The following is an 18,577-nucleotide window of genomic DNA, read 5'->3' as shown; positions in this document are numbered from 1 at the left end:
ACAGATAGATTCACTAACAAACCCAAAGGAAATCTCTCCTTGTGATACTAACACCATGATTTATCTTTGTTGCTTTAAAGCTCTAATTTTTCTCTTCAGAGATTTTGCATGATTATGTGAAATCTGAAAAAGACAATATTTTCTATCTTTGCAGAAAGTTCCTTACTTAGGAGTACAATGAACATGTCTGCACACTTAGGGGAGTAGGCGGCTGCTTCTGATGTGGTTCCTGTGTGTGAGGCACTTGATGGCTTCAGAAATGGTGTTTATTAAGTGTCCACTAAAGCACTAGGTGCTCTCCAAGACGCTTGCATGTTTAGTTGAGAAAATAAAATTAGGACTTGTTCTCTGGACAGTCAATGATGAATATAAATACTACACAGCAAAAAACCTTGGAAGTTTAGAAAGAAAAGGAACTTTAGGATCAGACAGCCTGAACTTGAATAACCAACCATTCCACTCGTTTTCTGATTGCATGACTCTGCAAGCGTATAACCCAAAGGTTATACACAAGGATGCCAACCTCAGAACTTACCTATGTTCTTAAAACTGAAAGCAACATAAATGGCTAACAGGATGAAGACGTAACAAATCATGGCACATCCCTATAATAAAATACTATACAGTCACTAGTAAGCACTTTTCAAATAAATATTAATCAGATGGAAAACAATCACTAGATTACAGAAAATAAAAAGGAATACTCAAAATTATATATACACAATATAATACACCAAAATGTTAAGTTTGTTTCTAGGTGGTAGCTTTAAGGATTACTTTAACTTTCTTCTTTACGCTTTTGAGTGGTTTCCAAAATATTTATAACGAACATGTATTGGTTCCATAATTAGGAAAAATTAATTCTATACATAAGCAAACTTTCCTTATGGGATAAAAGTCTGAAAGTTACATTCTAAATGGATGGTTCTGGAAACATCTAGTGTGTATGACAGCATTCTTTAGATTTGACTGTGTAATCTTTAATGTGCTTGTCTATTCATCTCTTGGATATTCATTTTGAAAACACTGAATTTCAGAGAATAACTGCAGACACCTAATCTGTACTCACGTAATATCTTTCTCTTTTTTAATATTTTAAACACATTTGGTTTTCTTTTTCTTGTATTTTACTAGGAATCGAACCAGATTTTCACCTAAAATACTACTTACTAAAGGAGGAGAAAAATTTAGAAAATCACTTTTTCAAGATAAACATGCTAACGACATCATCCATTAGTCTGATACTTAATGAGGGGGAGTGATTTATATAGTCATCAATAAAAAACATCAAGAACACAGGTCTCCCCAGTGCCAAGATCCCCAAACTTCATATAGGCATTTTTAAAAGGACGACTCAGAAATGCTTTACCTGTGATGTCCTCACCAGTTTAAGAATGTTTTCCCCTTAGTATTCTAATGACTGCTTCCACGTTTATGTACTAAATACACATACTCAGTACACATCCTTACAACTTTCAAGTTTCACAGGATTAACAGTGAGGATTTTGAGTCCCTCACAGATATTTATCATTCTGAGTCAGCCTACAAGTCAGCAGATGCATATTCAAAGCTACTAATGATTTAGCCTAAGGCAACAGAAACCAGGTTCTTAGTCATGCCATGGTCTCAGGACGACTTTCCATCTGTTATATAATGTAAACATTAATGAGAACAATCCCATATAGAGAATTACAGTTAGAATTTATGATGCATTCACTGAAACCCAGACTTTAGAAAGAAATTCTCTAAGTAATTGCAGTGATAAGAACATTATAATTCTAAGTGTCTGTATCATGAAAGTAAAATAAAATTTTATTAATGTCATTGTTATTTTGTTTTTACAACTACAAAATACACTCATTAGGTACATTTTTTGGAGAATAGTGTTTATTTTAGACATCCAATTTAGGGATGCCTAGGGGTATTTAAGGGTTGTCGTCAGACACTCAGAAGTCCCAGAGTCATTTTTCACATCCCCTCTAAGGAATTCAAAGTCAGACGCAGGGGCATAAATAGAAAGGACTGAATAGTCTATATTTGCTGAATTATGTCTGGGCAAGTGGTACTCCTTGGCTAAACATCAAAAGGGAAGTGTCATAAGGGGCAGACAAGCCTGAAATAATATTTTATCTGATTCATCTCTCCCCAAAGCCAGACACAGAGGCAACTATGTGAAAGATAATATGAGTAAATTTCAAATCTTAGCTGGAGATTCTCTTCAAAGCAGGAAAAACATATCTATAAGTCCACACACACACACACACACATTTACAATATTGCTGTAAGAGGCTGTCACACACGTGGCCTTGCTTTAAGAGACTGATTTTAAGGAAGAAGTGAATAAACACAGAGGGACTCGAAAGGCCCTCTGTTCTGGCAGAGTTCAGTTCTCCCCTGTAACTGACATTCTCACAGGACTTTGGAGATGTCAATATTCTCCTGAACATTATCTCATTGGACTTCTATAGTCATTCCTCTGGGCAATTAGGAAGAGAACTGTTATCTCCACTTTACAGTTGAGGAAACTGAGGCACGGAGAACTCAAGTTGCTGGTAGGTGGCCAAATGGGGATTCCGACCAAGACCATTACCGTCCCACCACACCATCCTGTGAAAGACTGTGTCTGTCGGAAAAAAAAGCAAGTGAGCAGATCTGGCAGAAGCCTGACTGCAGCCTGCACCCGCATGCACATTCTGAGAGGATTTAAACAATCACAACTGTGAGAACTCCAGCCCTGCGGTGTTCAAAAGCCCCACCACAAGCTGAGAGACGCTTCTGTCAAAAGTTGCTCTCAGATTGCAAAAGTAAAAAAATGTGAGGAATGCAGATCCCACATACAAAGTGAACGCTGCATGTTCTCTAAATAAAATGTCAACATAATGATTTAGAAGGACTTCAAATATGAGAAACCAACCCTCTTCTCTCCCCTGTCCCCAGCACTCCTGGAAAAGCAGAATTTATCACTGGTCGCTCATAGTTAACTCCGACAGGGCACCACCAGCCTGTAACTCACAGCATTAACGGCCGCCCCTGTGCTCCCTGACACGGCGACCCATACATCTCTGCTGGCAGAGTCTTAAATTACAACACTGCTACCAGAGAAGGGGATGCAAATCAGATGTCTGCATGCTCTGGCGTTTAAAAACTGAATTTGCTTCTAGAGTAGGAAGAGGCTGACAGTCACTCTGAGATATTTACTTTTAGTGCCTCGATGGCACTTTCTCATCCTAGGCCAATGTCAACCTGCTGACTAAATCTAGAATCTGCTGAGTGGTTGGTCTAGTTAGATTTTCAATGGCAGACACATATTTTACTTAGATATGTGCAGCTAAGGGTTTCTGAAGCCTGACCCCACGGCCTTTCTATTTCACACATTAGCCTCATCCAGACATCAGTTTTATCATCTTCTTCATTCTCCTCCCCTTTGGGTAGCACAATGGGGTTGGAGCAGGTCTTGGAGAAGGGGTGAACACTTATCTAGGGCAGGTTAGATAGATGAGGAACTTGATTCCAATTTGCTGGTTACATTCTGAGACATATCATGTTGGAGACATCAATCTTGATTACAGTATCTTTCCTTGACGCATAACAAGAAAAAAGGAGGAAGAATCGGATTCTGAGATTTTACATACATTAAGAAATTGTGAATGGAAAAGAAAAGAAATGGAAGGCGAGAGTGGAATCAGTGAGCTGGGAAATGGACACTCTCTGGTTTACAGGAAAGTTCACTAATGTCGCAGTCACCTTCCTCACAGGGCCTTCACAATCAGAGCTGCAGTACGGGCTGGCTCCACAGTAACCAGTGGTTCTCGGGGACCTGTGGCTCCTTTATCTACAGAGAACGTCAGTAACTGCAGCTACTGGGGTGAGGTGGGCCATGGAAAGCCGGGAGAGATCAAGGGGGCATCCTCATTAACACCACAGTATTTGTGTCTGGCTACACCCAGGAAGGGCCTGTCACCTTTGCTTGTGAAGCCCCTGGCCAAACTGATGGTGGAGGGGGCTGGGTCTGATAGACACTGACTGAGGGGTCACCATGGGTGATAAGACTGTTTTGAGGAGAGAACAGCATCCCGAGGCCCAGTTTACAACTCTGTCTCCATTCCTCTATTGAGTTCATAAAACCAAGTCCATAACACATCTTGTTTTAAAGAGCAGGGATATTTATTTTCCTAATAGGAACATAGAGAAATGTAACATAACTCCCTCAAGGAAGAAGAAGATAAGGGAAAAACTCACATAGTTTTAAACAGATGTTCAGAAATCATCAAATGGTATTACCAAAAGGGGAAAACAGATATTGTGGATTAGCAGAAAGTCCCCAGGATGGCCTCAACGCTATCCATCAATGTGTATTTCTTTCAACAATTGTTTGTATAATGTAAGCATGAGGCAGGTATAAAGAGTTGTGTTCAAGTGCCAGCTGCTAGCTAGCTGAGTGACTGTCAGTGGTCAATCACCAACCATTTACTCCACATCCACTGTGTACTTACTTGACACTGTCCAAGGCACTGGGGATTTAAAGATAACTGAGACACAAACCTTGCCCCTAATGGTGCCTACAACCTAGAGAAGGAGACAGATAAGTAAATGATAACATCACCACAACATGGCAAGTACAGCAGAAACCAAGGTGGCCATGACTGACTCTGCCCAGGGAGTCTGGGGTGACGTCAAAGAAGATATGCCTTTTGCTCAATGTCTTACAAGATGAATGTGTTCGCCACATTGCTGTGAGAGAGGACGCTGCAAACGGAGACCATTTGGACATAAGCAATGAGGTGTACTACTGTTGATAAAGTCAAGTCATAATAACTACTAGAGATGGGACTGTGTTTGGATTAACATGACACAGAAGACTCAGATAACTTCCCTTCCCAAGCAGTAATGATGATGATACTCAGCCCCAGAGGGTGGAAACAGAGAAGCCACTCTCTTGTGTATGTTTGTGTGTGTCTGCAGAACTCCCAAATCAGCTTCTCTAAAATTCCTCTACAATGTAGACATGAGGACTGGCCCACTTAGCAAGCTATGTTTAGTTATTAAGGCCACCATGAAAGTGTGTTAAACACAGCTTGAAGGTGAGTGCCTCTTCGGCCAGAGGGGTGGGGAAGGGTTAGTAACAGGAGAGAAGGCCGTAACCTGGGACCAGATTATGAAGCTTTCTGAGCGCCAAAGTAGAATAAGACTTTCTTCTGTAGAACAATGGGACAAATGAAACTTTAAAGCAAGAAAAATTAGCATCTCTGGGTCTCAATTTCCAGATCTGTAAAGATGAGATGAATGGACTAGATTATTTCAAAGTTCTCTGTCCTGCACTTAAATGAATCCTTATGTTCTACTTCTGTCTCCTATAAACATCGAAAATTCTGTCTTCAATTTATTCTTCAGAATTGTTTGCCTTACAATTTTTCTGCTCACCTTTCTTCAGTCAGTACCATTAATCAAAATGTAAATGAAAACATGTTTTCTAATATCTGGTAAACTATAAAAGTCAGCCCTGGTGGTCTATTGGTTAAGATTCGGTGCTCTCACCATCCCGGTCTGGGTTCATTTCCCGTCATGGAACCATGCCACCTGCCTGTCAGTTGTCATACTATGGCAGCTGTGTGTTGCTATGATGCTGAAAGCTATGTCATTGATATTTCAAATATCAGCCGGGTCACCCATGTGGACAAGTTTCTATAGAGCTTCCAGACTAAGACTAGGAAGAGGACCTGGCCACCTAGTTCCAAAAAAAAAAAAAAAAATTGACCATGAAAACCCTCTGAATTGCAGTGGAGCATCATCTGATAGTGTGCTAGAAGGTGAGAGGATGGCGCAAAAAAACCAGGCAGGGTTCCACTCTATCGTACACAGCGTCACTAGGAGTTGGAATCGACTCAAAAGCACTAACAACAACAACAAAATAAATGCAGAAATTCAGATGAATTAAAAAATCCATTAATATTTTATGGCCATGGATTTGAGTCATGCTGATTTTCTAACTTTAAATTCTCTCAGCCTGTATTGCAGGATTGGCGTAGACTCTAAAATGTCATTGTTTGCGTATAATCATGATCATTTTAAAGGAAGAGAGGCATGAGTTGGAGCAGGAAAAGCAGAGATGACATACCAAGAGGTTCTCTGGCTTGATGTCTCTGTGCACAATGCTGAGGCCATGGAGATACCTGAGGGCATTGGCCAGGTTGTACACCATGGCGCTGCCGTCTCTCTCAGTGTACTTGGTGGAAGAGGTAATTGCATCAAAGAGATCTCCCCCCTAAAGGACACATAAAAGAACATATCAAAACATCAACAGTGACAATCCTGTGAAGGTAATAAAGAAGGTTCATTGCCCTACAGTAGATGAAAAAATGACACAAGTGCCAGTAAAATTGATGATTATAAATAATGAAAGTTTCAAGGGAGCAAAACACTTTTCCGATTAGGTCCTTCTAGAGTATGGGAAGTCTTAGGATTTAGCACCACTGAAATCTCTCCATCCTCTTACTTTGACCAATTCCATCACCAGAAAGAGCTCAGTAGCTGTTTCCATCTCCTCAACCAGCATGATGATATTTGGATGTTTCACTCGGCGCAGTATTGACACTTCATTCTCAATCAGGTGCTCCTGTCAAACAAAGGGTTTAGAGAGAGGGATCAGAAACCATAGAACCCTCTGCTTTATCCCTATGTTCTGGAGGACAAGACAGTCTGTAAATCTGATGCCAAAAGAAGCATCTCCCTTGGCACAGAGACAAACCAAACCCTAACCTAGTTGGTTTCCATAGGGACAGGACAAGTCAGTGTAACATTTCATTGTCACTAACAAAAAGAAATAGATATCCCTCAAAAGTGCTCAGTGGCACCACCCTGGCAATATAAAAACATACTGCCTTCTTGTCTCTTCATTACTTCCAACACCTTTTAAGAGGTTTGATGCTAGGAAAGCGTGGGCACACGGCACTGTGCTTTGTAACTCAGCTGGAACCACTTTTTAATTTCAGTATATACTCAGAAATAAAGACTAGGCATACAAGAAAATGTGGCATGCAACTTGGGCATTAAAATTTTTTTTTATTTTTAAACTATTCCTAATATGAATTTGAATTTAATGTTGAAATTCATGAAAAATAAACTTTGTTCCTCTATGACTAGGAATGAAATAACTCACTAGAAGGATGTTCCTTATCTTTTTGTATTTCAGAAGTCAGGAAACATACAGTACCATGGGAACCACTGTTCTCATTTTAACTCTAATCACTTCTCCTCTGAAAACACCAGCTGATTACCGGCCCCGGCGAGTCATGCAGTTGGGATCCGCACCGCAGGGAAATGTTTACGCACAGCATCAAGGAATTATTCTTAACACACCACCCATGAATCACGAACAACTACTGCTCTGTTTTAGTCTGAGACATGAAAACCTCTCAGTAATGTCACATTTGTTGATCCTCATTAACTAGAATAATGAATTATTTTGAATTTAAGGCACGCTCTGTAAAATTAACTAACTGCCCACGGATACATTCTAGGTATTCAAATATAGCTTTTGTATAAAACCTTATAAGAGATATCATTTGCTACCTAAAAACACATATATGTATATATCCATATATATATATGCGTGTGTGTGTATATCTCCCATATTGTCCCTTTTGCCTTTGCCATCATGAATCTCAGAACTAAACTTAGCACTCCACTGCAGCAGTAAGATTATCTTATCTCTAGTTCGAGACTCCATTTATGGTTCCTCTCTTATCTTTATGCATCCATGTGTACGTGTATTTTTACCCTAAGTCACCTCAAATACTTTCTGACAATAGATGAAGTATATATTATAACAAATGAATAAATAACATCCAGAGAAAATCTGTTGTAAGCTCCTGCACATGACAGGCCATGTTTCTTGAGCACTGAATACACTGTGCTTGTCCAAGTAGTCACTTGATAATTACATTGGCAAATAGTGCGAATGCTAAACAGAAGGGAAAGAAAAGAACCAACATTTACCACACATCTAGTCAGTATTTGTCAGTCTCTGTGCAAAGTACTTGTGTAATGCGTTAATACTTTATTCTTAGAACAGTGCTTTGAGGGGGAATGCAAACCTAGATTCTGACACCCAAGCCCACATTTTGTGTCCTATACAACATCATCACAGAGCAGCAGCACAAAGCAGCAGATAGCGCTCTGAGCCCTCCCAGGGGAAGCAGGTGCACAGCCAGCCCCTTGTGGTCACAGAGACAAACACTCCACATTTGTATTCTTATTTCGAAGGCTTTGAATCATCTGTACCAAGCTTGTCCTTACTCACACTAACAAGCAGAGTTTGATGTACTTTTGTGAAGGTGTAAAGGCGAGCAAATTATTTCTATGTGAAGCCACGACGACGGCAGTTATCACTACTGCAGTAAAATAAGCATTTTATTTTGTAGCTAAATGGATCTATCACTTCAGCTCTCTTCCTCCTCCCCATTGCCTCCTAAGTTGGAAGAGTCTATAAATTTGCCTCTACTCTGGGGCTCTGTTTGTGATACTAATTTAGAGGACATGATCCTCACCACCAGTACCCTTAGAACTCTCAGATTGGAGTTAAAATAAGACGTCTACCAACCAAGGAGACTACAACTTCGAAAAGTCACCTTTTTCAATAAAAGGCACAACAGAAAGTCTTCGGGAATGCATTGTGGGACTTCCTTCAGGACCACCCCCAGTGTTACATTTCAAATACTGAGCGAGGAGTGCAGCAACATTTTCTCCATCATCATTTATTATTTCAACTTACTGTATTCTACTTGACAATGGCTAGAATTCTACGCACATAGTGAGTGTTTTTGTTGGGATGTGAGCTGTTAGCCTTTGTTCCCCAACCTCCGACTATGCCTGTAAACTATGAAGGAACAATCCACTATTGAAACTAATCATCATCAGAAGCAAAACAAAAGTAGCGCATAAAAATCTCTACAAATGTTATCCCTATTTCTTATGCAACTCATATGTAATCCTTGTTTCTAATAGGTAAAAATACTCTCAGATTACATTTTCCCGGAAAATATTTCTAAATACAATATGCACATCACTTTTGTCTTGAACCACAGTGAACTTACATCAATCATCTACCATTATTTATGTTAAGTGATTCACGATTCTAACTCCAAATAATTTACATATGAATCATTCCATGGCGGTGTTCCATGGCTCTGTAGGAGAGTAAATGACAAAGAAAACTGCTAACTTGGCCATAGTGGTTTCTAAATGCACAAAAAAGAGAGAGAAATGGATTAGAGAATAAACAACTCTCCCAAACCAAACTAAACATCTTGTCTCCACCCTTCCCAGCCCTGCAAAAAAGTCCTCTGTCTCAGTACATTCAGTGAGACATGAACCTCGCTGCCCAAAGCAGACGGGGATTCCCCCACCTCCACCTTCCCTCATCCTCCAGTACAGTCGATCAGTCACCAATGCCTCTGATCCACCCATTCACTCCTACCCCTATGGTCAGTCTCTCATCTAGACCACTAGGCATTTGCACAGGTAGTTTTCTCTGTCTGGAATGAACTTTTCCCATTCTTGGTGCACTCTTCTGCATTCCTCAAGACCAGATTAGATCTCACCTCCTCTAAACAGCCTCCCCTGCTCAACCACGGCTGGGTTAGGCACCTCTCTTATTTGCTCTCAATGCCCCCTGTGCTTACTCCAATCACAGCTCTCACTCTGCTGTCATGGAGGTTTTTGTTTACCTTCCTCTCCAGCGACTAGCACAGTTAGTTCTGAAGTGCACAAGTGAATGAATAAACACATCATGTATTGTGCTTGGTCAGTATCTATATTGCTTAGTGAGTATTGCTGAGGATAATTCAGTAAGAGAGAGAAGATGCTCAAATGACTATCTGTGATTTCTGTGGTAGATATCTCAAATTCCAATCTCTGGAACTTGTAAATATTACCTTATTTGGAAAAGGGGTCTTTGCAGATGTGACTAAGGATTTTGCAATGAAGAGAGAACTCTGGATTATCCAGGTGCCATCATAATTGTCCTCATAAGATAGAGGCAGAGGGAGATTTCAGAGACAGAAACAGAAAAATAAACACACAGAAAAGAAAGCGATGCAAAGATGGAGGCAGAGATTGGAGTGATGTGGCCACAAGCCAAGGAATACCAGAAGCTATTTAGAGTCAAGGAACAGATTCTCCCCGACAGCCTCCAGAGCGAGGGTGGATTTCAGACTTCTGGCCTCCAGAACTGTGAGAGAATAAATTACTGTTGCTGTAAGCCCCCCAAGTCTGTGGTTATCCCAACAGCCTCAGGAAACTAATACAACATACATTTGGATTGACATCTTGCCTGGGCCTATAACGCGTAGATAATGAACGCAAAGCTGGGAAGAGAAGAAAGGATCACTTCTAAGCACCATAAGAGAAAGTTCACAGATTCGTACACTAGGAATTCAATAAATATTTACTTAGAATGAATATTACTTAGAATATTAGACATGGAAGAACTCTTAAGTTTACAAACACCATAGCCTTCTCAACAGCCTCCATAAATCTGGCCCCAAGGCAGATGCTGCAATAATCTCCTACTTAGAAGAACCCAAAATGCTTTCCGTCCTTTGGGCCTTTGCTCAGACTGTGCTGGCCACCTGGAAGCCTTGTCTTTCACTGCTGCCTACTGAAATCCAAACCACTGCTCGAGGTCCAGCTCAAATGCTTCTTGCTCTGTAGTGTCTTCACTAATCACCTACTTCCCTCTCGTATGCTTCCTCCAAACTCCCACAACGCTCTGCAGAACTGATATTAATTTATATGTTAAATTACCCTATTCCTAGCACAGTATCTTGCACATGTATCAAACTTTAGGTAAATGAGTAAATTAATCTAATAATGCTCATGTATATTACAAAAAAGCAAACAGAAGGCCAGAAAGGTTAAGAATTTTTTCCCAGGTTCTTCTATTACATGAACAAATGAATAAACTGAACCTGGAGAGGGAGTGGAGTAGATTGGCCAATGTACAGGTTGGGTAACCAACTAGCCCAAAGTTCCAATCACTGCTCTGCCTCTGTGTGGCTTTTGGGAAGCTACTTGATTTGAATCTCTGTAAAACTAGTACATCTGTTTTACAACTCATTAAAGGTAATGTGCAAAGTTCCTGCATGTCCAAGCACAGATAGATAATACATTTTAATAAATAGCAGACATCTTCAGCATTATTAACTTTCTGTGTACAACCCACAAAGCACAGGCGACCGACAATATCCCAGAATAGTGGCCGAATGCTTTCCCTGCTACTTTGTTTTAAAAGACAAATTCTATCCCATTTTTTTCTAAAAATAAAATTTAATGGGAAAATCAACTAATTTGGGACAAATCAAGCTTTAAAATTATTATTTTATATAGTCAATGTGGAAATAGTTGTTCAAATAAGCAAAATGTAAGGATGGAAATAAATATATGGTCATTAATTATAAAAACAAAATGACATTCAATAACAAGGAAAAACAAGATCCAAATGTTTGATCTAGTAATTTGCCTCAACATTTAGTACACCAGACTGAATTTTTTTCCATATAAAGATCTTTTTTTCAACTACTGAGACACCTGACTAAATTTTAATCAGCTAGGGCCGGCCTGGTGGCACAGAGGTTAAGTTCACACGTTCTGCTTTGGCGGCCCGGGGTTCACTGGTTCACATCCTGGGTGCAGACCTATGCATCACTGATCAAGCCATGCTGTTGGCAGTCACCCCACGTAAAAAGTAGAGGAAGATGGGCATGGATGCTAGCTCAGGGCCAGTCTTCCTTAGCAAAAAAGAGGAGTGTTGGTGGCAGATGTTAGCTCAGGGCTAATCTTCCTCAAAAAAAAAAAATTTAATCAAGTAAACAATATCCCTACCACAGCAATTTTTTTTAATTTTTTGAAAAAACACTTTAATACTGTTGTTTAGAACTTGGCTCCCAAAATTACGACAGATTCTGCTTAAATCACCCAATATCAGACAAAGCAAAACTTACTGATATATGGGGGAAAGGCTTTGCAGTAGAAAAATTTAATAATATTGATAGAACAAAAAGCAAAAGCACATAGAATTATTTAAAGAAAATTAAATTTAGAAAAACCTTATTTATTCAAAGAAAAAGGGGGCATTTTGCACAGTCTCTGCTTCGTTAGTTGTCACAATGTGGTACAAAAAGTATATGACAAATTTGCCTCTTGGATTTTCCATTCCACGGCTCTGAGAAGATTTTTCTAAAACTTTGCCATAATAAAATTATTTTGTTTTCTGTTAAAAATATATAACTTTGTAAATGTCCAATGAAGACTAGTTTAGGGGTTCCATAAATATAAAATCACCACTATCACATCAAATCCTAATTATAAATTCTGAATTCCTCTTGCATATTAATAATGTTAACATTTAACATGTGTTAAATTCTTATTATATACTGATACTTTTCTACATGTTTTCCATGCCTTAATACAACTAACCCTCAGAATAACCTTATGTCTTAGATATTATTAATAACCACATTTTAGAGGGAGAAAGAGTGGCACCGAGTGGTTAAGAAATTTTCCCAAGGTCACACAGCAAAAAGAAGCAGAGCCAGGACTAAACTTTATACAATCTGGCAGTAGAGCAACATCGTTCAACAGAAATGTAATGTGACCCACACATGTAAATCTAAATTTTCTAACAGCCACAATAAAAAATGTAAAAAGCAGCAGGTAAAATTAATAACGTAACTTATTGAACCCAACGTATACACAATATTATCATTTCAACATGCAATCAAATACAAAAGATATTAATGAGGTACCTTACATTCTTTTTTCAGTACTAAGTCTTCAAAAATCTGTTGTGCATTTTACACTTACAGTACATTTCAATTCAGACTAGCCACACTTCAAGTGCGCATTAGCCACACGTGGTTCGCAGCTCCTGTGTCGGACAGCGGGTTCTACAGCCTGCTCTCTTAACTGCTCTGCTCCCAGAAAGGAATCTAAAAAGGTCTCTGTCATCACTGTTACAGAATATCTACCTTTTCAAACAGTCAACATATCAGTACTCTAGCAGCATTTCATCATTTGATCTTTCTCCAGCCCCGGCCTGAGAGTGGGACAGAAGAAGAAAATTCATCTTGTTGGGGAGAAATTCTTCATGCATCAGCTTCTGTTACAAGGATATTTATATAGCAAAGACCCTGGGAACATAGAGATAGGGTCTTCCACAGGGAAAGAGGGCAGATTTGTTTCCTGATCATGATAATAAAAATAATGTTCTCCTCTGGGGCAAAGGTCAACAGATTTGCTAGCAGCCCCCTAATAAGATCAGGGTTTACTAAGCTTGGGGAGCCTCAGCTGTGACACAAACCCATGGTGTGGACAGCAACCCGCAAGCCTCTGCATCGCTTCTGTGGGACTTGGAAGTCAAGGGGGACCAATGCAAACACGGAGCTCAAGCTACTTGCTGTGCCATAAATGATAAAGTCTTTTGTCTCTGACCCAGGAATCTTGTGTCTTCTGCCAGCATCTATAAAGCTGGAAGGCTAACTAGTTAGTTTGAAAGTAGGATACAGTGTCAGACTCCTCACAGTTCTTGACACATCTTTTGAGTGCTGCTGGTTTTGAAATAGGTATCTCCCTGAGAAGAGAACTTATATTTTCTATAGCTTGGACCAAGATCAACTCAATTTATGGTTTAGGATTAAAGTTTTTCAAAAATGGCAGGGAAAAAAAAAACTAGATAGTGTTTCCCCCATTATTATCAGTGGTCTATTCCCATTATGGTCTTGTCAAATCCCTATTTAAACTCCTTCTCCACAGTAAACATCTCACCAAGTTTTTTCAGTTTCTTTTACAAAGCAGTTATGTATACTGTACCTTTCCACAACATTTGGCTTTGTCTATAATCTTTAGGGCAAACTCCTTTCCAGTGGACCTATGGAATAATCAGAAGAAGGCCATTTAAAGACATAAATCAAAGACACCATCAATCCTGATTTCCTCTACAGCACAGACTCAGGGAGGAAAGAGTGGGTTCCTGCTCTGTACAGCAGAGACAATGCTGAGTGGAGTCAGGGAGACAGGTACCCAAAAAAGAAAAAACAATTCAAAGGCTCACTGTCAATCTCCTTTTATAAATATCAATAATTATAACATTATTAAATATCTCACATATCAAAAGTACTTAAAATCTGTTGTATCAGAGATGGACAAGAAACTGTTTTTCCATACTTAAATCTCAAAAGAGTTCTCTTAGGAGGCAGAATAAAATCAAGAAAAATGAATCAAAGTAACTAAAAAGTTTCTATTATCAATATATATCTTTACATTAATCCATTAGTCACTAATTAGTCCATTATTCAAAACTGAAAAGTCCCTAGATTTCCAATATCTATTTCTCAGCCAAGACTTCATCTGGTGCCATGTTATCCATACCTTTAAATGCCCATATCTGCTGGCAGAGAGATCACCTACTTGGACACAAGAATCTTGATGTTACTTAACTTTGAACCATCTTTAACATAATTTAACCTGAACGTGCCAAAAAAATATCTTTTAGCATAGGAAAACAGTTCATCATGGAATAGGACAGTATTCCTGGAATGTATTAGTTCTCTCAAGTTCAGCTGCTTCTGCCATGAGGTCAGAGTACACTCTGATGAGGCCTACCTTGGAAGAATAACTTTTATTTAAATTGCTTTCCCGTGGCATAAACCAAACCCTGCCTCAGATTTCCAACAAGTCCTTAGAAGTTATAGTTTAGATGCTCAATTACCTGAGTGGCAATTTGTGCACCAGAGCCAGGTAGAAGGGCTCAGAGGACAAGGAGTTACCTCGTGCCCCAATACAAGGACCACTAAAGCTTCACTGGAGATGCGGGAAATGGAAAAACTGTAGTTACCAGAACTTTCCAGAAAATTCCCCACAAACAATAAAACTCACCCCTTCGAACAGGGAGGATATCGGCCTAGAAAAACAAAGACTCTAATCTGAGTCTTTTCCAGTTTCAATATTGTTTACAAAAAGCCTAGAACTTAAAAGAATGGATTTTTTACCATTGAGGATATTAAACAAAATAAAGCTGAAGAAGCAAAAACATAATTTTCATACAGGCAAAATTGGGCTGATTCTGATCTTAAATAGAGCCAGAAGTCATGTATCCTAACTACTAGTATATGCAATTAAATATTAACTTAGAGGGCTACCATAGGCATTAAATGAGTTAACACAAGCACAGCACTGAGAACAGTGCCTGGCACAGGTAAGCACTATCGGAGATTTCTTTTTAATGAGTCTTCTTCTTTCCCATTTCTCTCTGCTTCATGGATGAGACCTGAAATATCTCTCGGCCCAAATGCATACAAAGCAGGTTTATACTCTTTGTGTATGTATATATTTTTCCCTGTCAAATTGTCTGTGGGCATGAAAAACAGCTGGTCCCAAAGGCAGACTCTTTCAGGAAGGGGGAAAAAGAGACTTCCCTGGAAGGCCTTTTGTTTATTCAGATAAGAATAAACTCCAAGGGAGAAATGGACGCATAGGTGAACAAATAATTAAACTCACTATCCACTCACCTGTCCATGCACTCTTTGACTACGGCAAAATTGCCATCACCAATAACCTTCCCAATTTTGTATTTCTCAAGAAGAGTTGATGATTCAGAGCACCTGTTTCCATTCACACCTGCAAAAAAGGATAAATGCAAAGTCTAAGGAACACGTCAGCATTTCATCTGGATGCCTACATAACTGTAAAACAATAAATTGCAATGCATTTATTTCTAAATCTATGGTGAAACTAAAGAGAATCTCTGAGCATATCTTCTGAATAGAACATCTGAATCACCAGTTTCCTTTTGACCTTGTTGGTTGGAATCAGAAACCCACATAATCAATATACCTAACAAATCTCTGAAATATCAGCTGAAAGAGGTAAAAGGAAGTCTAACTACAACGTTGTAAATTTTTTTGTCAACTTTTGAGATGCTGATGGGGATTTAATGTTAGAAATTTTCTCAAGACTTTTTCTCAGGGTTTTCTAATAAAGAAAATTCTAGCCAGCTAGGATGCCATGTTAAGGCTAATTCTCAGCTCAACGTCTTCTCAAAAAGGAGAACCAGGAGGAGGAAGTGGTAAAGTTCAACTACTTTTCACAATGTATTCCCAGTACCCAGCACACAGCACACATCAAATAAAGAAACATGCTTTTGTTAACTACTTGAGAGAAAAGAAAGTCTACATTTAGGAACTGTGAGCAGATTGCCATTAAGGAAGAATAAAAGAAGCCCAAGTCTAAAACTTAAAATTAGGATAGCTTAATTAACAACAAGGAGATTTTATATACCTTGAAGTGACTCCCACCCACTAAGGCTAAACAGACTAATTGGTGACATGATCACATCCCTGTTCAGAAAGATCATAATTTAGCACAAGTGGTTTTGGGTGGCCAAGTTCACATGGATGACTTCCTTTGTAAAAGTAATCATCAGATGGAGGACTACCTTCAGGACTCATGCAACGATCAAGTTCAGGTCCACCATTTACATTGGAAGAAGATCTGCCCTGTGCAGAAATCTGCTGAAAGAGGAGAGTGACCATTATTTATCAGGACAAATTTACACATCTTTAGCTAGCTAATCCTTAGATAACAGAAAAGAAAATGCTTACATAACATAAAAATGTAATGATACAGAAGGAGGGGAAGCATTCCCTTTCTTCTGGTCTCACCTCTCTCCCTATACACATCACATTAAGGTATTTCTTCCTTAGATACAATATTTGCAACTCAGATTAGATATCAGGAAATTGACAGTGTGTTACTCTCTTTGATACTGTGTTACTTTTGACCTCAATGAAACAAAGTAAAGGAGACTTTCACGGCATCATAGCTGAACAAGGTACTTATTAGTGGCAAAATAAGGCTTAGAAGTACAGATAATTTCAAGAAACGTCAGCACTGAGTCTCCAGATCCCACAGCCAACCCTGTGGCTGACTTCAGGAGGTCCCTGCCAGGGTGAAGCCCTTCTCAGAACTGCAGTCCCACGCCCAGGACTGCATCGCCTTCGACATCTTCCTGGATTCCAGATCCCGAGTGCCCCCTGACCCAACCCTCTTCTTTACTGACCCCCAGAAAGCAGGAATTCCTATTACGCACTCTAAGAATTTTTACTACCAGCAACCAGAGGGAAATGAAAGATAAAACTAAAAGGCAGGTTCCAATTCAACAAAGCTGAAGTTCTCAGCCTAACACAAAAATATCCCTAGTTCTTAGGTGAATTGAAAAACCCATATTATGAATATTATTCATATTGTTATTATTCCACAGGTTTAGGGAACTTTTTCTTAATCCCTAAGGGCTCTTAGGCTTTTGAACTCAAACTTTTCTCTCTGATCTTTAATTTTCTATTTTTTAAATGTTTTTATTATTCCTTTCAGGAGCTTACAAGGTCAAAGGACTTACCACATATTGAAAAGCACCTTTGACAATTTTTGTACTAGCGTGCTTACATATTTGCTTCTATGCTTAAGCTATCCTGGTAGCTCCAGCCTCATAATGCTGTGCCTTATTCATTACTGCATCCCCCATATGCAGCACAGCACTGGAACACACAGTACTCAATTCACGCTTGATAAATGAAAGCATAGATGACACAGGTCCAGGGCAGGAAACAGCCCTTCCCGGAGTGCCCACAAGTTGGAGACACTGAGTCCACTCTCTTCCTGTGGGTGAAATGGAGAACCTCACAGATGCTGAGTTTGGTTCAAAACCCAGGAAAGCCAAATACTTATAAACATTCCTTCAAAGAGAATCATCCAGAAGTTCTTCTGGAATAAAATATGAGCTTCAAGAATAAAAAGCCATGTAAAAATTGGGCTGTTTTCTCAGATCCCATGTAACCACCGCTCGTGTGGACAGTGAAACCATCAGCAGTGTGTCCTGTTAGGAAACCCAACGCCAGGGAAAAGCAGGGCTGAGATGCCCTGAATCAGCTCCTGTCCTGAATGGCAAACAGCCTTCTCCTAAGTTTTTGTCTTCTTCCCTCAGACAGGGCGAGTAGCTGTGTGGGAGTACGGGTGCGTGTGTGGGTCCCTCTCTGGCCACCCTTCACCTGATGGAAATGCTGCATTAGGCTAAACACCTGGCCCTTCGGAATCAATCACTTTGCTTCCTCATAATACAAGGTGGACAATCAAAGCTTTTCAAAATTTAGCATTTTCATTTGTTTCGTCATTTTATTCTTTTGTCACTGAAATCGAAGCCAACTCCAAAATCAGTAGAATTCTATTCTAGACTGTTTAAAACCAAGGCCCAGAGAGGGGACTTAAGGGTAAGTCGAAAAGCAAACCGCAACACTCTCTGCTCTGTTCCGTTTCCATAGCTACCACCCAGTCCCGGTCCTCCTCAGGCTGCAGCTACCACCCAGTCCCGGTCCTCCTCAGGCTGCAGCTACCACCCAGTCCCGGTCCTCCTCAGGCTGCAGCTACCACCCAGTCCCGGTCCTCCTCAGGCTGCAGCTACCACCCAGTCCCGGTCCTCCTCAGGCTGCAGCTACCACCCAGTCCCGGTCCTCCTCAGGCTGCAGCTACC

The 18,577-nt window shown here is 39.8% G+C and overlaps 1 protein-coding gene across 14 annotated transcripts in view; it reads right to left on the bottom strand.

Annotated features, from left to right (window-relative positions):
* DCLK2 (doublecortin like kinase 2) overlaps positions 1-18,577 on the bottom strand; it is a 229,018-nt gene that overhangs the window by 110,279 nt on the left and 100,162 nt on the right. For 9 of the 14 annotated variants that reach the window (XR_001397555.3, XM_070504887.1, XM_070504883.1 and 6 more), the window contains 5 exons: positions 16,490-16,565; positions 15,564-15,672; positions 13,867-13,924; positions 6,494-6,613; positions 6,116-6,262 (listed from right to left, as the gene is read on the bottom strand). Coding sequence is in view for 12 of the 14 variants with exons in the window: in XM_070504887.1 (XP_070360988.1) it covers positions 6,116-6,262; positions 6,494-6,613; positions 13,867-13,924; positions 15,564-15,672; positions 16,490-16,565 (510 nt within the window). In the remaining 2 variants the exon portion in view is untranslated. The remainder of the gene's footprint in view (positions 1-6,115; positions 6,263-6,493; positions 6,614-13,866; positions 13,925-15,563; positions 15,673-16,489; positions 16,566-18,577) is intronic. The other 5 variants (XR_011501956.1, XM_070504884.1, XM_070504886.1 and 2 more) reach the window with 1 other exon arrangement.

This window comes from Equus asinus, chromosome 3 (genome assembly GCF_041296235.1).
Source record: "Equus asinus isolate D_3611 breed Donkey chromosome 3, EquAss-T2T_v2, whole genome shotgun sequence".
Taxonomy (NCBI): Eukaryota; Metazoa; Chordata; class Mammalia; order Perissodactyla; family Equidae; genus Equus; species Equus asinus.
Note: the sequence above shows the minus strand (reverse complement) of the source record. Positions and strands in the feature narration are given on the sequence as shown.